The sequence below is a fragment of the Scardinius erythrophthalmus genome (genome assembly GCF_964197995.2).
Source record: "Scardinius erythrophthalmus genome assembly, chromosome: 10".
In the NCBI taxonomy this organism is placed as follows: Eukaryota; Metazoa; Chordata; class Actinopteri; order Cypriniformes; family Leuciscidae; genus Scardinius; species Scardinius erythrophthalmus.
This window is the reverse complement of record NC_138230.1, coordinates 12,917,929-12,941,161: the sequence shown is the minus strand read 5'-3', so window position 1 is coordinate 12,941,161 and position 23,233 is coordinate 12,917,929. Positions and strand designations below refer to the sequence as shown.

Sequence of the window (23,233 nt, the reverse complement as noted above, 5' to 3'; positions counted from 1 at the left end):
CCAGTCCTGAAAGAACAGATTTCCTATTAATTAAGGATATACATTAATTAAAGAACAACTATGTGGGTAAAAAATGTGTTTGGATCGGTTTCCAATATAATAATACCTGACTATGAAAAGATGACAATTTACACTTTGGTTTTGATGACCAAAAAAGTCACACCTCAAAAGAAAAGCAATACCCCAAAAAGAATCAATATAACTAAATATATATAATAAAATTAAATAGTGTGCACCTGTCTCAGTTCCGTTTTTGGAGAAACAAAACACAAGATGCTCATCTGACTACGCCTCTGGTCAATACAATTTTGTGTGACGCAACACCATATTACTAAAAATTGAAGAAATATACACTGAGTTTATGTTATGATCTCCTGCTCCCTGAGCGGCGCTGATAAGCATCAAATTGAACAACGTTGAAAACAAATCGCCGAAGAAACACGACGCGCTCAGCCAATCAGCACTGAGATTACTGGCCGTCAGCGAACCAGCGCGTCTCTTGTTGAGCTGTACATACACCCAGCGCTGAGTTTCAGGATCCGAGCGCGTAAGTTGTTTCTAATTGTCCTCTTATTGATTGATTAATAACGAGCTTTTATGGAAAGTATTTTATGATGCGTTTGTGAAGATTGTGAGGAACTTGAAATGTTGGGAAGTTACTCTTTATGATCGATGTTTGAAGGCTTTTAACAAATAAACGGAAGTGAGCTGTACTGAATGACCGAATTAAAGAGCTAACTTACAGTCTCCAGACCAGCAGGCAATCTAACCTAAATTATTTTATTTATATCCACATAATATAAAATTATTACAGTGTCCAGATCTCACTGACTAAATATGGTTCCTAGGGAATTAAACCCTTCAAGTCCATTACAAAAATGTACCATGGTAGGCATGGTTACCGCCAAAATACCATAGTTACTGCTCTTATCATTATCGAATGTAGTTTCGTTTCTTTTTTTTACAGTGGTGACTATAAATTGTAGTTTTTAATATGACTTTGATGGAAAAATGGTAAAATGTATGTAAGGTAAATCAAGTCGATTGACAGTGTCAGTCATTGCATTGTTGTCATGTCCTGCATAATTACATCCTATCCAAAACAATTTTAAAGAGCATTTTGCTATTTGTTTATGGCTTCTCCAGGTCTTTGAGAATATTTAAATTATTTGGCCATGATATTACATTTAATTACACACAATTGTCTCATACATGTAGAAATATTGCACTGATGAAAATGTTGTTCTACAGGAACATACAGATTTTGGGATCTCAGTTTGGACTTTGACGCTCTTGGCCAGTTCAATGCTCAGTGCTCAAGTAAGTATAGAAAATCTAAACAAGTAAATTTGAAGTACTATATGCTAAATATGAAAGCACTTTGGACATTCATGGTACAGTTACAGAGAGAGTGTTAAATGTAACTGTTTACTGAGACACTTGCGCACAGAGTGAAATCTTAAAGAGTAACTGGTGTGTTTCCAGGTATTGGTGTAGTTGAAATGCAGGCTTGACACCTCCACATTCGTTACTCCCCAGCAAATTCGTTCTCCTCCCTTCCGGATGGCCGGAGCAGTGATGGACAGCATTGTGATCCTGGATGATGACGATGAAGAAGCTTCCACATCTGCATCCTGTTCGTATGCGACGACCTGCCAGTCGAAAACGCCTATGAAGAATCAGCTGCCGCGTCCAACACACATCACACAGTCTCCGTTTGCATCTGCAAAGAAGGAGGTTCATGTCCTGCAAGTGGAGAACGAAAAACTGTTTGCAGAGGTATGTTTTTTATGAATATTTACCAAGAGTTAATACATATTTCATGCAGAAAATGAGCATATTACACTAACTACATATTGCAAAAATGTCTAACCAGACACCAGTTTAGAAACTTTAATATGTACATTACATTCTGGGGGGGTTCGTCCTGTAATCCTATTGAAATCATTCCTTTCCTGTCCCACTTCTAATCCAACCGAATGGTCCCATGGTCCAGTTTGTGGAACATTGCTCCAAACACTCGCAAGATCATCCGGAAGTCGTGACTTACCTGCAGACCAGGCACTCTAAGGCCCTGCCGACCTTCCTGTCGTCGGTGGAGTTTCGAAACACTCTGGGCCGCTGCCTCACACGGGCCCAGGCCAACACGGGGAAAACCTTCGTCTACATTAACGAACTCTGCACCGTTCTTAAACAGCACACGGCTCGGAAGCGGAGCTCCATACAGTCTCTCCCTTCTCAGGCGAAACCCGAGGAGAAGAGCAACGGGACAAATGTAAAGGAGCAGGTGCAGGTTCAAGGAGAAGAGGAAAAGCAAGAGGAGAATGAGGAATCGAAGACAACCAAAAGGGCTTCAAGGAGACAGGTACTGTAGTGATCCATCATAACTCACAGATACACTAATTTTATATGTTGTGAAGGTCGATATGACAGTGGTCTTGGATATTATATACGGTGGACACTGTTGGTTTTTCAGCTGGCCTTGGTTCTGGAATAATTTTTCCATTAATTTTCTCCTTAGGGAATTTTAATTTTCTCCATTTAAAAAAAGTATTCAGTGAAGAGTTTGCACGCTGTGTTCCAGTTACAGTGAGATGTGTGATATTCCTTTGTGAAAACATCAACTTCTGAACGTAAAAGTGTTTTATTGCATGAATTACGATGTCTGACTTGTATCTTTTAACACACTTTACAAAGTAGAAAAAAGGTAAATAGAAAGCAGAATAAGTCATGAAACAAACCAATCATTCAAACTTAGATATAAAGCAAAAAAGTATTTGAAAAGAGTAAAGAACAAATGTACAACACAGTATTTTATTTTATTTGATTTTATTAGGGAATGTACTATTCATCTAATGAAGCATGTAACTAAATCAAAAATGACAATACAATATAAAAAATATTCTATTTATGCAAATACATAAGTAGGCTTTAGTATCATATATCAATATTTTAAAAATGTCTGTTCATGTTAGGCCTGTTGAACAGTTTATTTGTTATTGCTAAAAAATAACAAATAATAAAAAATGAATGGGATTTACTTCTGGAAACACAGCTTTAGTTTTCTATACTTGTGCACATTGAAATGATTTGAGGGATTTAGTACATGTAGCCTAATCTGTGCGCCTCTCATGTTCTGTTTCAGATAGCGTACCTGGAAAACCTGTTGAAGGTGTATAATGAGGAGATCCGACGGCTTCAGGAGAGGGAGTTGACTGTGGACGATCTGGAGAAGGAGGACTCCAGTTATATTCAGGAGCACAAGCTCAAACGCAAGGTGAGTCTGTTTCTTCTTGTTTTATAATTATTTGTCTCGCTGATTTAGCTCAAATAAATCCATTGTGAAAGTTGTAGCTTGTTTTTCAATAAATGGTCCTATTGGAATGGGCAGGAAGTTTTGAGTTGTGGAAATTACCGTATGTTTTCATAGTAAATCAAACTATTATATCAAAAGATCAAGGACAATTTGATTCCTCATGATATGTTTTAATGCAGTGAAACTACATTGAAATAATGAGATTTTATTGGGTTTAATATGGTCTTGTTCTAATCATTATCTTTAATGCTCTTTCTGTGGTCTCAGATGATGAAGATCTATGAAAAACTGTGCGAGCTGAAGGGCTGCAACACGCTGACGGGTCGAGTTATCGAGCAGAAGATTGCCTACAGTGGGACACGCTACCCAGAAATCAACAAAAAGGTTCTTCTTTTGCTTGTTAAGTCACGTCCCTCAAGATCGGTTCTCAAAGGCCACATACACACTGAAAGGTTAAAGTAAAAACTGTATCTAAAATGGGAGTGAGTCCCCTAAAGTATCGTTCCATGTATGTATATGAGTCGCTCCCAAAACTGTGATGATTGACACTGTGGTGGTAACCATAGCAATGTTCTGTCGTCTCGCGTGTTTGGTATCCCCTGTTCTGACCAAAGAAATATTACAGTGACAAAAGACTCTAACTCTAACTAAAGCACAGTCGACAGTGGTGTCGTGTTTTGCTTGGAAAGGCTTCTTAGAGCGCCATGTGCACTTGTGTGCTTGTTTAAGCTTGGCTCATAAAGCTATCGAGTTTACGGAGTTACTAAAGTGAACACGTGCGGGTCGCAATATTTTGGTCTTGTTTTCAGCATTAAAGCATTTGGATTTACTTTGGTTTATTGTGAGCTTATTCTTGTTCGTTGTTTTTCTTGCAAAGTCTGGCAACACGATTGAGTCGAGGTTCGCTCCGCTTTCCCTGTGATTTCCTGCACCGCACATACAGAAGAGAGAAACATTTCTGATGCACGTTAAACTACGTCATATACGTCATATAAGTAGTTGTTCAGTTCGGTTCTGTACACACTGCGTAGTTAATTCGGTTATAGAATGCGCTTGTCACTCCTGTAAATTACTGAACCGTGTGTGTACAGAACAGTATTAAGCACTAAGTCTACGTTAACACTGTTCGTTTTTGCGATTGACAACTGCATTTACTTACAGGTGTGAGTGTTGAAATGTCCTGTTCACACAGAAACTTACAGTAGTGCCTTGAATACTGTTTGTGAACGTGCAACAAGAGTCAAGCCTGTATTTTCTAACCAGAAACCACAACAGTGACCAAAGTAATAGTTCATCCGTAAAATCTTCATTAACCGACAGCAGCTTTTACTGTATATCTGTATCTCTACACTCGCGCTTAGAACACAAAACTGACGGAAGCCACTCAGGATGGAGAATAGTGACTGTATTTAAAACCTTCAGATGACACAGTTCATATTTCCGTCACTGTATGTTACCAAAACCACATGTGAAAACATGCATCACACAGTTGTTGGGTCTCTCACACTGTATGACGGGACAGACAACTAGTTTTCCAGGTCCGTTCTCACAGCGCGGGTTTTCCGAGAATCCTGAAAATGTACAGGTGTGAGTTCGGTACTAGAATGCGGTTGTCACTCCTGTAAATAACCATATTGTGTGTGACCGTAACTGTATTAAAGACTCAAATACAGGACTTGACAACTGCATTCTGTTGCTGGGTGAACGTGGCCTAAAAGGTGAACTGACAGGCAAAAATGCCAAAGAAAGTGACAAAAATGTCTATTAATTAAAATTTTATTAGTACATTACATTTATAAAAGTATCTTTTTATTGTAATATTTTCCTAAATTTATTCAGATCGAGATTTCTTTTTTTATCTCGAAGTGTGGTTTTATATGGCTAGATTAAAAACACCCTCAGAAAAGGTAAAAATTGCTCATGCACTGGAATAAAATCCCAGGGGATATATTCATAAAGAATGAATATTTATCTATATTTTTCCTTTGTTTTCATATATTACTGTCTTCTTTTCTCTTTGGTTTGTAGATCGAACGCTACATTAACAGTTCAGAAGCTTTTCACAATCCACCAGACTACACAGATATCCTGAAGGTGGTGCAGCGCGCCAACGAACGCTACAGTCTCCAGCTCGCCCGCAAACACATGACCCAGATCGCCCAAGAAGCCTTCCGAGAGACGGGCAACAAACTGCAGGAGAGACGACACCTCGACATGGTCTACAACTTTGGCTCCCACCTTACGGATTCATACAAACCTAGTAATTCAATTTAATTACTAGAAGATAAGGAAGTCATATTGTATAAGTCTGATGCCCTGCTTCCTTGATGCTTCAAACTCATCAGTGTTTTATGTACATTTCTGGATTGATGTGATAACAGATGGACCCCAGTAATATTTACAGATTGTAAGTTAAAAAAAAAAAATTTGTTCTGTGTTTTTCCAGCGTTAGATCCTGCACTCGTTGACCCAACACTACATCGCAGACTACGCTCCAATAGAGACACGGCCATCAGCAGCCTGGAGGAGGTGATCAACAAATACGCTAATAAACAGGAAGACATGGAGGTCGAGGAAATGAGGAAAAGACAAGAGCGAGAGAGACTGAAAAAAGAGGTAAAAGAACAAAAGTACATTCTTATTGTTCATTTTGTTTTAAAATCTACAGAGAACTAGAAGAATATTACTGATTCAGTTATAAAACCACACTGAAATGTTATGCTTAAAATGTAATGAAATGCATTGTAATAAATTAAATATGATTTTAAATATTTAAAAATATAAAAATGTTATAAATAATAGTTAAATTCTTTCTTGATGCAAAGATATTGTTTAATTTTATAAATAAGATATTAATTAAATAACTTCTAAAAAGTAAATTAATTTATTAATTAAAAAATAATTGAATTAATTTTAATTAATCTTTTTCACTTTTTAGAAGATATTTAATTATTTATAAAAAGTGAAAAATATTCATTAAAATTAATTCAATAATTTTTAAAAAATATGTTAAATAATGATTTTAAATGTAATTAAAACCATTAATTTACTAAATTTTGTAATTTTAGTATATCAGAAATATTAGTAATATTTCACCATTAATATTTTTATTAAGATTGATATAAATCTATTTACCTTTTTTTGCTTCAAGTTATTTCATCATAAAAATCTTTTCATTTGTCTTTTTACCAAACTTGACCTAAATTGCCAAGTACAATGAAAATGTTTAAAGCAATAAGTAAAATAGTAATTTTTCTATCAAGACAGGTTTACCATGGGTTTTTAATAAATAATTAATTATTTGTATTCATATTTAACGATATAACAATATAAGTAATAAACAGCAATATGTATCTACATATTATGAGCAATATAAAGTTAATATAATTTGAAAAAGTTAAAATATTCTATTTTAATTAACATATTAAATAAATATATTAATATAATAATAATATTATATATATAATAATAATAATAATAATATTGTTTAATTAACTTGTTTCTTGATGCAAATTTTGCTGTGTTGTTGATTCTGGATGCACTTAGCCTTAGGCCAAAAACCTGAACCGAAAATGCTTTTTAAAAATGATTTATTTATTGTTTTAAATGAGCTTTTTCTTGTATAATTGTATTAATATTAGACTTTTTAATTAAATGTAATACTTTTAATGATACTGATTTAAAATAAAAAAACAAGCCAATAAAATAAAATAAAATAACCACAATTTGATTGAAAGTAACAGCCGTTTCTCTCTTTCGGCCAAAACATTTTAAATCTGTTTTTCCTTACTTCACGTTTGCAGGCACTAAATGGGCAACAGGGTGACAGCAAAGAAAAAGAAAAAGAAAAAGAGGAAACGGAAGAAAAAGAAGAACAGGAAGTAAAAGAGGAAGAAGAGGAGGAAGAAGATGAAGAAACGGACGATTCCTCTGATCCTGATATTGAAGAGGAGATCCAAGCCAGTCAAGAACTAGTTGGTCCAGGTATGAAGTGAATAAATCTTAAGTCTCAGACATCTAAAACCATTGCTTATATTCAGTGTGTCCAGTTCATGGTGAGAAAACTGATTTCTCCTTTGCTGACGTGTTTCAGATGATGACGAAGAGGACATAGAAGAAGAGCAGTTGAACAACAGTGACAATGAACAGCCAATCAATGAGAACTCTCCTCTGTCAATCAAATCATCCGTACAGGATACAGAGGAAGATCCGGGCGACGAGGACCAGCAGTCTCCAGCCAGCAGCACACATGAGGCAGGAGCTGTGGAAACACACACCAACGGCACACTTGATAAACCAAGCCCTCTCTCCACAGAGGACATCAGTCAGACAGAGACAATGGACTCTTTGCCTACCGTCAATGCAGAACCTGTTTCCACTAATCACAGTAAACCTGTTTCTACAAGCACCAGTATCTGCACTGAGACTGTCTCCACTAATCGGGGCTCATCGCCAGCTCCCATGAGATCAGCCAACTGCAGTCCACTACCTCCAACAAGCCCTTTACTGATCGACGAGACGGGCAACTACAGGAAAAGAAAACGCACCTCGACTGAAAAACAAACTGCCGCCTACAATGGGAAATGCACACGGGACAGGTAAAACTGAAGGAAATGTACAAACTTACAATGACAATTTGTTTGTTTAATCACTTACTATTAAAGGGGTTCTTTTATGCTTCTTTCTTTAGTGTGTAATGTTGCTGTTTGAGCATGAAAATGGTCTGCAAAGTTACAAAGCACAGTCACTCCAAAAGGAGTTATTCTCTGTATCAGTGGACGCTGTTTCTGAACTCCCTGAAACGCCTCGATTGTAGTCATGAGTTCTCTTCCAGGAACAAATGTCACAATGTTCCTCGTTTAAATAATTCCCGCCCAAGGTATAGGGCAAAAATGGGCGAGGCTTTGTTGAGTTGCGTTAGTAGTGTGTTGAAACTCGCAGTTTTGGTAAAGGGTGTGACATTTCCAAAACACACTCAGAGTGGTTGACCAATCACAACACACTGGTCCAGCCGACCAATCAGAGCACATGGCGCTTTTCAGAAGGAGGGGCTTCATAGAGACAGGAACTAAACTGAGCGTTACTGACAGACTGGGAAGAGAGGTGCTGCAACAAGGTAATATATGGGGAAAATAATGCTTTTTTTGAACATTGAAGCATGAAAACAAAATCAAGACCTTGAAAATGTCCCATTTTTAATTATTAAACTTAATGTAAATGAAAATGTTTTTTAGCATTAATATTTATCATCATTAATATTTATTTATTTGCAATGGTTTTTTATTTATTTTTTTATCAGAAGATTCTATTTTTTACCAAACCTGGCCTATGTTGCCAAGTACAAAAAAACAAAAACAAAAAAAACAAGACAGGTTTGCCATGGGTTTTTCCTAAAAATGTTATTGTTTTTATTTACAGGCACCAATATAACAATATTAGTAATAAACTGCAATATTTATCTACATTTTGTATATAAAATATGATTATTATTTTCGAACAGAATATTTTGAGAAACACAGTAGGAGAATTTCTGAAGACTGTTGGACATTTTTTTTCTCCATACAATTAAAAAAATTAAATCAAAAGCACCATAAATGTCATTGAGTCCCACACAACTCATTATAAATACATTATATTCAGAGTCATTTGAAACCATTCAATAGTTTTCAGTGAGAAACAGACTAATATTTCAGTCAGTCACATTCAGCAAGCCATTGAACTGGATCATTGTGTGAGTGAGTTGTACTTAAGAAACCAAATCATTCAGACTGTTTTTGCAAAGCAGATCATGTGATTTCACTAAAAAGAACTGATTCAAAAGAATGACTTGTTCGTGTTTTTGGCATTGCCATGCCATCCTGGTTTGGAACAACATGGCAGTTTTAGGTGAATTATTACTTGTTTATGCAGTGCTGTTTTTCTCATGTTTCCCTCAGTGATATTCCTCTGGATATGGGAGTGATCTGCTGCTCTGAGCAGGAAGACTCAACCAGGAAGAGGACAAGGACTCCGACAAAGGGCATGGTCAGGAGCTCAAGAGCCACACCTCCGCCGAAGAGAAATAAGGTGACTGTGTGTTTGGTTTTAGCTTGCATTGAAAAACGTCAGTAAATCCATTTGAATCTGTTGAATTGCATTTGCATGTTATTACACTATTCCAGCAGCAAAAAGGCTGGTTTTAACAGCTCAGAAATGTTTTAGCATGACTAGGGGTGTCCAATCCTGCTCCTGGAGGGACACTGTCCTCAAACTAAAGACTATAGAATTACACAAGATGCGTCACTCGCATTGTTTTGGAGAATCTGATGTTTCCCCATTCAAAAAGATTGGTGCTGCACTTGCATGCCCGAGAGGAGTTTCAAAGATGGCCACCGAGTGGAGTCAAATGACTGGTCTGAGGGGCTGTTTACACGACACCGTTTTTAACCAGAAACATAGAACTTTTTATGCGTTTTGGCCATTCGTTTACACAACAACAGCATTTTCAGTGCCTGAAAACGCAAACTTTTGAAAACGCGTTTCAAAGTGCAAGTTTTAAAAAACGGTCCCCGTGTAAACAACAAAAACGCAAATCTCTGAAAACGATGACGTTATGCAAATTCGTATTATGCCGAGTTCACACTGAACGATTTTAGGCCCGATTTTCGCTCGCCGACAGGTTTTGTGAGATCACCGACAAATGCCCGAAATCATAGGCAAATTGGTGCTCGTTCACATGAGTGACAATCACACATTGTGAATGATCAAAGACGCGATCTGAGAGGATCGCCGACGAGTCTACACAGCCTGGTTCACACGGCAGGATAATTAGGCCGATTTTAGCCCTGATTCACCCCTTCCGACAATCTTAAGGATGCTCCGATTATCGTAAAATAATCTGATCAGATATTCCTGCCGTGTGTGGTGTGTTAAGACTGCTCTTGTCTGCTCGGAAGGACGTCGGGACCGCTCCGATCTCAAATCGGGGATATTCAACACGTTGGATTTTTTTGGCCCGATTTCTCCTCGTGTGTGGTGTCCCCCGGGGACAAACGAGCACGCAGCCTGTGGACTGTGGCGTGTAACCAATCAGAAAGCGAGGTGACGAGGAAGCACCGAGAAACTAAATCAAAACATTCTTTTAATAACGTTTTTTTTTCGGTTAAAAACAAACTACAAACTATCGCCACTGCATCCTCTTCGTCCGCTATGATTGTTTACTCTGAAGTCACGTTTGATCTCGAGGGATTTTGCGAGATTTCCCGTCTGACCTGGGAATGCTCGGGAGTCAAATCGGTTCGTGTGTGATGTGTTGATTTTGCTGTGTGGCTGCGCACCACACACTGTACGACCAAAACTGTTAGACCCGTGATTTTTTTATCGCCGTGTGTGGGGTCTCTCAGGTTTGGAAAATCAGCCGACAATTTTAAAATCGTCCCGTGTGAACCAGGCTTAATGCTAAATCTGTCGACGATTCAAAACCCTGCTGTGTGAATGTGTATTGACTAAAAACTACATCGGCAGCCAATGAGAGAGCAAGATATTTTAGTATTATATTATAGTATTTTTTTATATTTTGGATGATTTTTTTATTTTTTATATTTGTTGGTTTTATTAGTTTATTTTTAAATGTCATTTTTATATTTATTTTAGTAATAAGTACTTCAACTTAAAGGGTTAGTTCACCCAAAAATGAAAATTCTGTCAGTAATTACTCACCCTCATGTTGTTCCAACCGCGTAAGACCTTCGTTCATCTTCGGAACACAAATTAAGATATTTTTGATGAAATCTGAGCCATGTCTCACTCCTCCATAGGCTGCTATGTGACCGAAACTTGCTGGCCCAGAAAAGTTATTAAAGAGATCGTTAATATAGTCCAAGTAACTCCAGTGGCTCAATCTTAAGTATATCAAGCGACGAGAATACTTTTGTGCGCAAAAACAAACAAAAATAACGACTTTATTCCACTATTTATTTCCTTCTCTCTGGACCTCTAGTTGGTTCGCGTAGTGTTTTTGCGCAGCACGTCTGTGTTACACGTCACCACATAGGCTCACTATTGGCCGACGCCGATCATGTGTGTGATGCGTGATGACGTGCAACACAGACGCGCAGCGCAAAAACACTACGAGGTCCAGAGAGAAGGAAATGAAAAGTGGAATAAAGTCGTTATTTTTGTTTGTTTTTGCGCACAAAAAGTATTCTCGTCGCTTGATATACTTAAGATTGAGTCACTGTAGTCACTTGGACTATATTAACGATCTCTTTAATAACTTTTCTGGGCCAGCAAGTTTCGGTCACATAGCAGCCTATGGAGGAGGGAGACATGGCTCAGATTTCATCAAAAATATCTTAATTTGTGTTCTGAAGATGAACGAAGGTCTTACGCGGTTGGAACAACATGAGGGTGAGTAATTACTGACAGAATTTTCATTTTTGGGTGAACTAACCCTTTAAACCAAACGAAAAATTACAAATTTTGCTTTGGCAGCTAACTGAAATATTTACTAAAATTATACCTGAAAGATTTTTGTTTTTTATTAGTTTTAGTTAATAACAACACAGCATCACAGGGGCCCATTACACACAGAACTAACTCCTGTGGTTGATGTGTTGACAGGTGAACGTGGCGACTCAGTGCGACCCGGAGGAAGTGATCGTTCTCTCGGATTCAGAGTGAACTCTGCCGTCCGTCACAGGGTACCGAACTGGCATCTCAGACAGCTTCCTGCTCCAATAGTGCCTGCTAATGTGAACTTAAAACAAAAATGTTTTATTTTACTTTGGACTGGTTCAATCAGCTTTTGAATCACCGCCCCTTTTCCGCGATGCCACTGTTTACTTTTTATACAAGGGAAAATGGCATGCCGTTATTCATTCTGGCTTTTTAGAGGTATTTTGGTAAAACGTAAATGGGTCTTGCCTCTAAACATTCTTACTCCGAGGGTTTATCTTGTATTGTATTTATGGTTTTAGTTTGAGGGTTTAGATGCAATCCTCATTTGTGCCAAGAGTCATTAGGGGAAGTGCGCTTTCCCTCCTCAAGTCAATAAATGCTCTCATTTTGTGTAGTGTTTGACTTACATGTTGATTACTTTGTACAGTGCACTGTGGATTTTTTAAGGAGCTGTAGAAATAATTCTCACAAGCATAGGAATGTTTGTTTTCAGATGTCTTAAATGAATAGTTTACCCAAAAAAATAAAAATTCAGACATTAATAACTTCCCCTTATGTTTTTTTGCTTCTTCTGTGGAATACAGAATAAAACTATTTAGATTTGGAATGACTTGAGTGAGAAAATGTTGAGCGAATTTTTCTTTTTGGGTGAACTATCCCTTTAAGGGCCTCAGGTGACAAAGCACAAAAGTTAAGTGTCTTCCTACACTTGACGTTTGATATTGAAGCGATTTCTGTAAACTGCTGATGATTGATCTATTAAATTGATCAGTATTATCATATTAAAAATTGTTTTTAATTGCGCTGCTTAACTAATTGAGAATTGAACTGGCATGAGAAAAGACAAGGTACATCAAGAGAACATATTAAATCTGTTGTAGAAAGTTCTACTTTTTATATTAATGACAGAGTTTGTTCATATCATGGTAATTTATTCCACACTGGTGGAGTAAGGCATATTAAACAATGCCTTTTTTATAACGATACTTGTTTTTTATTCTGTACTTAAAGGTATATTTCACCCAAAAATGTCATTTTTGTCATGTTGTTCTAAACCTGTATGGCATTGTTTATTCTGCAGAACACAAAAGAAGATAATTTGTAGATTTTTCCAATAAAAGTAAAAATTTGTGTATTCTATATATGACAGAACATGGCAGAATAAATTTTTTTGAGTGAACTATCACTTTAAAACATTCAGGGTAAACTAAAATATCCATAAAGAACAACATAAAACATAAAACTGACTGACACCTCAATTTGAACTCGGCAACAGTAATAAGAAATGTATGAGTCATATTTTGTGCACAAGGTACTTTATTTCTTTCATTTTGAGATGTTGAATCTTGTGAACCATTGACGTACTCTGTCCAAATCAGGATACTGTAGTTTCCCATCGCATATTTAGTTCAGATTCACCACAACAGATGTAGACGGAACAAATATTTTTTTATTTACCAGTACAAAATACAGATGTCTAACCAGATTACTCATCAAGTGAGCACTGAATCATGCTTACACCTACTGGTTATTTTAAAATTAAATTTCGAATGTTCTCTACTTCATTGTTCTCACTAATCTGAAATGCACACAGGTTTTGATATAAAGTAGTATGAATGTGTGGATAAGCAACAGATATGTGATTCCTTCTAGCTCACAAGATCCCGGTTTATTTATTGTAATATACTGAATAGTTGCACAAACATTTGAGGTATGCGGTTTTCATGGTCAACATATTCATCTGTGGTACAAGGCAACTACTGTTCACTGCATTTACGTATCCAAACAGTCTTAATGGATCCAAATCAGGATCCACTGAATCACCTTCATGTCTTAAACGTTCTTGACAGTTGCAGACATTCATGCTAATTTGGCATGTCATTTGCATACATCATTCAAGCTTTTCATCTATCCGTTTCTATATTTAAAACATTGCAAATCAGGTCTCAGCCTTCATGGAAGGCAAACATGTAAACGATCACTACTGGCACACTACAGGCTACATCAAAAATACCGCAGGAGTTCAGTAGTTGGATGCTAGGTGCTTGTGTCGTGTTGACCAATAATCTGAATATGGGGAGGACGTGTCCTCCTCAGTGTTTATGGTGGTTTTATGGGTAAAAGGACATACAGTAAAGCCAAACTGCACTGTGAGTTGATTCATTTTGTGATCCAACTACCTACAAAATCCTGCACATCACTGCCCTGCAAGCAGTAAAGGCCCAATCACACCAAGAACCATAACTATATTAGTGTCCAACACACAATAATGTTCCATTTATTATAAGCATGCGCTGCAGTTTCGTCACCTACTTAAAATGCTTGACTCTTCAATGTCGGGTGGATTCTGATTGGCTGTCAACATTTTATTCATCAACTGGAAAAAATTGTTCTGAAAGTGATTCCAAAGGTATCGTTTCTCTTTGCCGTTATTGTTATAGTTGTGGTGTGGATAACTAAAGCTTTAAGGCCTTTTCACACCAAAAACGCTAACTAGAATAATAACAATATAGACCTTATGCGCCAAAGAAACGAGGGCGCCGCCGCCGTCATCTTAGAATATTGTCTTTTAACTTCCGTTTTTGCGGTCGCTCTGTATATTTCTATGGCGCTGCTGTCTAGGAGTAATTGGCTTTTGAAGTGGATTTACTTAATGTAAAGTTAACGAAAGTTATCATGAGTAAAATTTAAAGCAGACGACTTAACAAATGTCAGTCGACCTGAAAGATTTTAAAACGAGCCGTTCATTCGTAAACACGCAAAATCGCTGTGAAAATACAGACCGGAATTCAAACGACAACGAGCGCAGCGCTGAAAAGGGGCGTGGCTACATAAGGTCTATAGTGTTGTTTATTATAAGTGTGTTGAAGTTTAATCATCTGCCACTTTAAATGGTATTTTATTAACAAAGTTCGGGAGGAACACTTTCAAAAGACCTTTCCAATCATCACGAGAGGAGGCCTATATGTATACATGGCCGACTCACCTACGTTCCTCAACAGTTTCTGCATTCCTCTGCCACCAGGACTCCTCGACTGGGTACTATCTATCTGATTATTTGTAAGTGTGAACTCGTGAAATCCTAACACTTTTTAAAACTGGTTGGATTCCAATTGGCTGTCAATGTTTTTATGGTTCATCAGCTGTAAAAAGGTATTCTGAAAGTGATTCCAATTATATTGTTTCTCGTTTTGTTATCATTATAATTGTGGTGTGAACTTAGAGCAATTATTAAAACTTCATAGGGAGTAATTGTTATAGTTACTTGGTGTGTATAGTTACTTATAGTCCTTGGTGTGAAGGGGCCGTAAGATACCAAAGTGCACAGGAAGGTATATTCTTGTCTCTTATTTTAAAAATCAAAACATTAAACCTTTGGGTTACACTTTATTTTAAGGTGTCTTTGTTACACTGTAATTACATATTTAAGTACTGAGAAATATTAAGTAACTACATGTACTTACTATAGGGTTAGGATTTGGGATTGGTTTGGGGTAAGTTGCATGTAATTATGCATAATTTATAGTTATTACTATAGTAACTACATGTAACATGTAACAATGACACTAAAATAAAGTGCTACCAACCTTTGAAAATAAACATACTTTATATAGTTGAGTGAGTACAATAAAACTTCACATCAAGACGGACCAAATGAGTTACAATAATGTACAACTCTGTACAACATAATATCGTACAACATAACAGAATGGCACTTCAGAGCAACCGTGAACAAATGTTCTGTGCTAGTGAGGCAGCTTGAACGTGATCGCGACTGAACCATATTCCTGGCCGGAATACGGTTTTGACAGTCACCATAGCAGCCTGGTCTTTAAGTAGATACATACGTGAGCTAGCAATGGGCACTTGGTCGTTGCACACATGGGACATCTTGTATGGCGCACTCACCGACATGAGGTAAAGAATCAGACAATTGTGCACGTGGTCCCTTTGTAACCAAAGACAAGTGTTCAGGTTTTGCGGGACAGTGGACTTGGGAGGAAAGAGCCTATGTGACGCTGCTTTCGTCAACGTTACCCTCACAGACTTCCTCTACACCCCCACTACGATTACCACCAATGCCCAGAACGCCAGACCCATGGCTGTGCGGTCCACTTTGAGAACTGATTCCTAGAAGAGAGCCAGGTGCTGCCATGCTGAGACACGAGACGCCGTTGCTGCTAATGGAATGTTGCGGAGACAAAACAGGAATCCCGCTTCTGTTGCCAACGCTACCTTGACTGGGCTCGCTGGCCGATGGGTACTTCAGGTGATGAGGCGGAGAGATGACCGATCTTTCAGATCCCGCTCTTCCGTCGGCCTTGCTGCGTCTCTCGCAATGTGAGCGATGCCTCATGAAGCTGTCGCGCCACATGAACTTCTTCCCGCAGCCGTGGCAGTCGTAGGGTTTCAGACCGGTGTGGGTCTTCATGTGCTCTGTGAGGTGATGCTTCATCTTGAACTTCTTGGCGCAGACGGGGCAGTGGAAGGGCCGCAAGTCCAAGTGCATGTTGATGTGGCGGTCCCGCATGCTTTTGTGTGTGAAGGTCTTCCCGCAATGACACATGAAGACCTTTCCTGAATTGCCAGCCATGCCGCCGTCTAATCCTTCCATCCCGCTACCCAGCGCACCTTGGCCGGGTAAGTGGACCGCTCCGTGTTCGAGGCTTCCTTTTAGAGACACCCCGGACATGCCTCCTGCAAGCCCTAATGGAGATGTAGACTCCATGGCAGCTTGATTGTACAGAAGAATCTGGTTTCCTTGCATATCCAGCGGGAAGAGCTGAGCTCTGGCGGCCGTAGACTGAACTGAGCTGAGCAGGGCGGATACGGCCCTGTTGGGGCATTGACCGGGATTCTCAGGAGGGTGTTGAGAGGATGTCTGGTCAATCAAACCCCTCTCAAACTTGAGGTAGTCTTCCGAGGACTGGCAATAGTCAACCTACAGGGAAAAATACATTTGAGTAATGGAGAAAGTTCAGGTGTTGATAGTGCACCTAATAAGCTGTCCACTTTGTCTTTTTATTATCTTTGCATCTATTCTAATCCAATTTTATCTATGGGTGTACTATAATCTCAATCACTGATTTGATGATAATCTGTCAGTCGTCTATAAGCTTTTTGTATTTGTCTGTACATATGTGTGTGTTAGAATTTTATTATTGTATGTGGCAAATAACACTAGGTGACTCTTTTTTCCTCCCCATTCTTGGTCACATTTCACGTACAAAAATATTTGGACACTTAAGCCACAATTAAAAATTCAGTCATAAAAATTGAAAAGTTCAGAAGCAAATTTAGAAATTTTCTTCTAGAATGATAATTTTTATCAAGCTCGTATATTTAAGTTCAGTAATTTCACTCAATCGAAATGAAAATTACCTATTAATTGTCATTTAAGTGAAATTACTGAACTTAAATATACGAGCTTGATAAAAATCATTTTAGAAGAAAATTTCAGATGGCACTTAGAGGCTTTTGCATCTGAACTCTTCAATTATAAATCCATGTTGTTGCATTATATACCAATACCAAAAACATTTATCAAAACAAGTAACACAAGCACATTTTCAATAAAAGCATTTCACAAAATTAGAATATTTGGTTTCAAAATATGAAGCAGTAGATATATTGTTAAAAATAAAGACAAAAAGTCTCGGAGTACGTTCATTTGTTGATGTGATAAACTACACTGGTGGTTATTCTGTTAGGACACAAAATTTCATGTTTTTTTTTTTCAGTTAGTTCTGAGAAAGGCTCTAGCATAATTTGTTTACAGAAACAACTTGGTTTGATATTTTGTATCTAATGCAATGACATTCAGACATTTTAAGTGTGATTAATTCTACTGCTATAATTCTATTAATTCAAATGCTTTTGGGACCACTATATGAGTGTATTGTTCTTGTTGCCTGTAGGCCTGGGCAATATATAGGCAAAAAAATCACAATTTTTGACAATATTCTATATGTGTCTATTTAGGGTATATTTTCTGTCAGGAAAATCATAATTTGGACCAAACCAAACATTGCCAATTATTGTGCATTTTTTCTCCACACCTGTGTTGCTTAGATGGAGCCATTAAGTATGCTTTAGTATGCCATTTAGTATAGCACCTCCTGCCACCTTAATGCTCTCACTGTTTTATATCGAAGGCAAATTCATATAGAATGTATCGATAATATTCAATATATTTTTCAGCCCTAGTTGCAAACCATGTGCAATTTTAGGAAAACTCCTGACTCACCTGTGCCTCCACTTCAGCATTTTCTCTAAATCCAGAGAGGGTCCTAACATTCGATATGTTAAATGTCCTGTCCCTCTCTCTGACCATCTCCATCTCTCGTTCCTCTTCATCGTCGCCTCCTTCCTCTCCCCCCGACACCACGATCAGGTCGTCGTCTCTCGAGTGCTCCGTCTTCACCACCACCCACTGTTTTCTGGGCATGATGCTCGGCTGACTGTACGACGGCCGCTTCTGGGTCGGTGAGGAATCTCCGTCTTGATACGACGAAACTCCGAAGCTGTCGCTAACCCCAACCTCTTGATCGGAGACTGAGGTCGAGCCCTTACGCTTGCCTCCCCGATCACTTTTCCTGGGAAACAAGAGCTCATCGTCGTCGTCGTCTTCATCTTCAATCATGAAACCTTCTTCTCCACCGGAGGGCATGCAGTAGGTCGGGGTGGAGTGTACGGCACCCTCTCCTACTGCTCCTGTTGTCACCATGGCCCCGCCAAAGTTTGCGTCTCTAGGACTGAAGTAATTGGTGCTGCTCGGAGACTGGCTCTCGCTGAAGGAAGGTCGACTGGGAGGTTGAGGAGTAGAAGGTGCGTCTCCTCCGTCAGCTTGGGCGACCTTGTTCCCTCCGCCGCTGTGTCCTGTATTCTCCTTGTCTCCGGATCCCTGATGTCCACTGGAACCTCCCCTGCCCTCTTTGAGAAGCTCAGTGCATTTGTCCACAATGTGCCACATTTGAAGCACACTGCCAACGGTGAGGTAGTTAACAATGTCTTCGCGGAGCATTCGCAGCTGACCAGTGTACGCACAACTGAGGACGCTCTCAAAGGCCAGGGGGTCCATGACGGCCGGGATGGAGACGGTGGACATGTTCTTCAGCAGCACCTTGCAAACAAGAAATGAAGAATTTTGATATTGCTAATAAAGATAGCAGAGATTATTCTGAAATTGGATAATTGTTAATTTGTGCTTTAAAAACCATTACAGGCCAATCCCACCTTGGAAACTTCTGCTGACATCGTATTGTCTGACGAGCTTTTGCTTTTGTTTAATGTCTATTGAAACGTGTGTAATGGTTGAATAGTTTTGAATGCATTTTAGAAATGACCTAAAAAAACGATAAAATGTTGCTGATAACACGCTTAGGGCCAATCTCATTTCTCTGTCTTACCCCTTCCCCTTCCCCTACCCCTTTGTCTGCGTCTTCCCCTTGCCCTTCGATACAGAGTGAAGGGGGATAGGGGGAAGAACGTTTCTCTTAGAAATGAGACACCACTCGATTACCGTTTGCGTCATCTTCCCTTTCCGCTAGCTGGCTGCTACGTCAACAGAGGCGATACGCGTTGACATAAACAAACGAAGATGCCGTCGTCTCGGGTTGTGATATCGATTGCCTGGTCTCTCTTTATCTTTGCACGCTTGTGTGCCATCAGTCAAAGACATTATTTTATTGTATTTAATGGCGGCGCCGGCGACACCATAAGCAAAACATTAGCAAACGGCAAATAGCGCATAGCTGCTAGCTAGCGGTTAACTAGTGATTCAAAACAAAAACATTACAATTAAAACCGCTTGAACGTTTTATTAAAGGTATCATAAAACACGAGTGTCATTAAACTGCTGAAAATACATACATTTGTGCGACTGACTTCTGAGAAATTCCTACCCCTCTCTTTCAAGTGTGGTCCTCCGCAGACTTCGTTTCAAGGGCTATATAGCCCTACGCCTTGGCCCTAGCCCTTAATCAAAATGAGAATTGGGACACCACTTCCCCTCACATGAACACGCAAAACCGAGGGGAAGGGGTAAGAGTAAGGGGTAAGACAGAGAAATGAGACGCAGCCTTATAATAGTGACATAATGTGACAAACTTGATGTACTACTTTCTGGCATTTGATTATATTTAATAAATATATATTTTTTCTTATACATATATAAACAATCATTCTCATTAAATATACATTTGGGCGTTTCCTCAGAGGCGGCAAGTGAGGCAGTGTCTCCTCAAAAAAACTGGATGAGAAAATAATATTACAAAAATAAAACGATGCAAATGTTACAAAATGTGACATTAAAAAGTGTAAAAGTCATTCGTTTTTCTAAAGTAACACTGTCCATCAGCGACACCCTCGATTAAAGTTATAGCGGGAGTCTCAGCGTCTCTCTTGCTTCCTCTAAGTCCATTGAGTTTTAACAGACCCCCTAAAGTGTGCGGGTAATTGAGAATGAATGGTGGAAAGTCAAGTGAGACGGTAATCAGTTATGACTGGATATGATTGGTTTGTGTGATAAATCCCGCCTCTTGTTTTCGTGCGAGTTCTCAAATCAGCCTGATAAAGATGATGGCGTTAATGGAAAGATTACTTAAAAACAGTAAGTAAACAACTCCGCCACTTAGATTTTTCTTTATGTCTCCTCATTTTAAAACACCACCCAACAGCAACCAAGAGATGGGCCATTTAGAATTTCAATTAACTTCAAAAATGTCAGCAAACAGGACATAACTTTTTTTACAGCATTTAGATAAAGACATAGGCTACCTGGTCATGAAAGTATGGTGACGATGCAGCCAGCACACACCGGTGGGCCTTGAACACCTGGCCCTGAACATGGATGGAGAGGTCACAGAGATGGCCTTCTTCACGCTGCCGATTCAGGCTGTCCAGCACTGATGTCTGCACACTGGGGAAGCACACCTGCACCACTGAACCAGTGGCTGAACCCACTGAGTCACCATAGCCTTGGTCCGCTGTGGCCGACTGCATTCCTGCAAGACAATGAGCATCACAAAATAACCATCACATAATAATTTGTCAATGCAAAACTTGCATTACACAGGCTACATAGAACCTGCATTTGGTTTAACTCCTGTTTTAAAGTGCCGAATATTTGCATTCACACAGTTTAGTTGTAAACCAGAGTGACAACTACATTATATAATCAAACGGATTCCCTTAAACATTCTGGAACTGAAATTTACATTGAAAATGAATGACTTCCAGTCATGTTGACATGGAAAATTAATGTATATTAATTCTATGCTATGTATATAGTAAAGATGTTATTCTTGTTTTATATAATATGTATATATAGGACTAAAGCAAGTTCATAAGTATGTATAAACAGGGCCGGATTAACCATTAGGGCAACTGGGCACTTGCCCAGGGGCCCATGACATCTAGGGGGCCCTGACAGGTAGGAAATACACAGAAATTTAATAAAGTTATCAAACTCTTTACGATCTTCTTCACTGCATAAAGTGCATCTACGCGGGTTCACGCGACTTTCCTCCCTCCCCGCTGAACGCCAGCGATTACTAATTCGTGAAATGCACTCCCGCTGGTTGAGCGCGGTAAAGTTCGTTTCAGTTTCGATATTAGCCGGACATTTGTTCTATAGGGTCGGTAGTCTAACAAAGATATCAATAGCAAGATTAGTTTTAACATTATGTGACCATTGTATATCGACATGATGAAATATTCGTTCAAAATCATTCGTGCATTAATGCTGCATAATTATACCTGAGAATGCTTTGACGCGTTTCCACAGCGCACGATGCTTAAGGGAACGTCTGCCAATTCCACCAACTGCGTTAAACGTAGTCTATAATTTGTATTATTTAAAATTACTTTTAACATTTAAAAACAGACGTTTTCAAATCCCAAAGCTTGCAGAAGGTTCCTAATGTCAATACTGACTTTACAGCTATACAGCTTTCCTGGTAGCCTTGAGTAAATTAACATGTCTAAGAAAATGATTCATAAAACGTATAAATATCAGTTGAGCCTATGTTTATTTTCGTCACTGACACAGACGAAAATGAAAAGACTATCAGTCAAAGTTCAGCTTTAGGAGAGGTAGAAATAGGCCAGTATACGAATACTGAGAGAATAAGAAATATGAAGATGAGGAGAGAGCAGACAAATAATCTAATGACAAGGTTTTAAAGCTAGCCTATTTCTTATAATTTTTTGGCCTTCAAAAGTCCTAAATTGCACATATGTAGGTCAGAGAAATCCAAATTTTCTCGGGGGAGCATGCCCCCGAACCCCCCTAACTACGGGGGGCCTTGAGTCTTGTTGCCCAGGGCACAGGAAATTGTTAATCCGGCCCTGTGTATAAAAGAAGAGCTGCTGAAAAGTTATGATTTCCCACAGACATAATACAGCATTCATTTAGATCAAGTATGCTTTAATTCTCTTTGGACCCAGCAAATGATAATGTAGGTCCAAAGAACAAGGGGCATTGACCAGGCACTGCATGAACACTTTATTTATTCACTTTATTGGCGTGTCAAGAAGCCTTTCCGTTTTCTAACAATGACAATTTCCATGAATATAGTTTTCTCAGACCCGGTTAAAATGCCTCAGATGACGTGGATATTTTGCTATCTATGAAAGTTGCATTGGTGTCTGAAGATAAACAAACACTCCGTGCTTTTGCAAGCTCGCTGTCAGCGTGTATTAAAATGAAAATCGTCACGTATAAATTCGCACATCCGTTTAGAAGTGATCGCGTCAGAAATCAGAGGGTTCGCGGACTGCTGTTATTTACGTTAGCCAGCCGCTGCCTAACGAACCCGTGTGGCCTTAAGAAGCACGAATGAGGATCGTCTCATAAATCAGTCTCTTTTTATCGAGCAAGATATCTTACCGATTTAAATATCTCCGTCAGGCACTCAAAAGGGGGGTTTTCATTATGATAAGTCGAGGTTTCCCACCGTTCGGGAATGCCGAGCGTAATGGTGGACTGACATCTGGTTTGGAGTCTGGTTTTACCTTTAAGAAATCCCAGACAGCTGCTCTAGACTCGGCCGACAAAAAAGGAACCAAACAAACACTGGATCCCATTCTCTATTGTCATGGCAACAAGTGCTGCTGTTTCAAAGCTGTTTCTGAATCGACAGAATTCATAACCATGTTCCACATACAAAAAAATTGCCGTGATAACCATATTTGCTTTTAGCAAAATTCGAGCATTTATATGACACGTCACTGTAACTATACTTCATCTAATACTAT

At 38.8% G+C, this 23,233-nt stretch overlaps 2 protein-coding genes across 6 annotated transcripts; one reads left to right on the top strand and one right to left on the bottom strand.

Annotated features, from left to right (window-relative positions):
* The first annotated feature begins 445 nt into the window (after positions 1 to 445).
* daxx (death-domain associated protein) lies at positions 446 to 13,124 on the top strand. Of its 5 annotated transcripts, none has more exons than XM_081376119.1 (12): positions 446 to 547; positions 1,252 to 1,320; positions 1,540 to 1,779; positions 1,997 to 2,365; positions 3,146 to 3,277; positions 3,584 to 3,700; positions 5,345 to 5,576; positions 5,763 to 5,932; positions 7,120 to 7,300; positions 7,410 to 7,914; positions 9,253 to 9,382; positions 11,918 to 13,124. In XM_081376119.1, the coding sequence occupies exons 2-12, from the start codon at positions 1,306 to 1,308 to the stop codon at positions 11,975 to 11,977; spliced, it is 2,151 nt and encodes a 716-aa protein (XP_081232245.1). In that variant the 5' UTR covers positions 446 to 547; positions 1,252 to 1,305; the 3' UTR covers positions 11,978 to 13,124. The 5 variants fall into 5 exon arrangements, with proteins under 5 accessions (XP_081232245.1, XP_081232247.1, XP_081232246.1 ...); XM_081376121.1 differs by having other exon boundaries at positions 1,486 to 1,779; XM_081376120.1 differs by having other exon boundaries at positions 541 to 760.
* A 153-nt stretch (positions 13,125 to 13,277) lies between these two features.
* zbtb22b (zinc finger and BTB domain containing 22b) lies at positions 13,278 to 23,008 on the bottom strand. Its single transcript, XM_081375637.1, has 4 exons — positions 22,866 to 23,008; positions 20,753 to 20,979; positions 18,222 to 19,097; positions 13,278 to 16,916 (listed from the first exon to the last, which is right to left on the bottom strand). Exons 2-4 carry the CDS (start codon positions 20,975 to 20,977, stop codon positions 15,984 to 15,986), a joined length of 2,034 nt encoding a protein of 677 aa, XP_081231763.1. The 5' UTR covers positions 20,978 to 20,979; positions 22,866 to 23,008; the 3' UTR covers positions 13,278 to 15,983.
* Between the last annotated feature and the right edge of the window lie 225 nt (positions 23,009 to 23,233).

Coding starts and splice junctions, on each gene's coding strand:
- zbtb22b (XM_081375637.1), bottom strand. CDS start 20,977: ATGCAGTCGGCCACAGCGGACCAAGGCTATGGTGACTCAGTGGGTTCA. Junction 19,098..20,752: donor CACCATACTTTCATGACCAG/GTAGCCTATGTC, acceptor CTTGTTTGCAAG/GTGCTGCTGAAGAACATGTC. Junction 16,917..18,221: donor ATGCTGAAGTGGAGGCACAG/GTGAGTCAGGAG, acceptor TTTTCCCTGTAG/GTTGACTATTGCCAGTCCTC.
- daxx (XM_081376118.1), top strand. CDS start 838: ATGGTTCCTAGGGAATTAAACCCTTCAAGTCCATTACAAAAATGTACC. Junction 1,321..1,539: donor GTTCAATGCTCAGTGCTCAA/GTAAGTATAGAA, acceptor GTTACTCCCCAG/CAAATTCGTTCTCCTCCCTT. Junction 5,577..5,762: donor TACGGATTCATACAAACCTA/GTAATTCAATTT, acceptor GTGTTTTTCCAG/CGTTAGATCCTGCACTCGTT.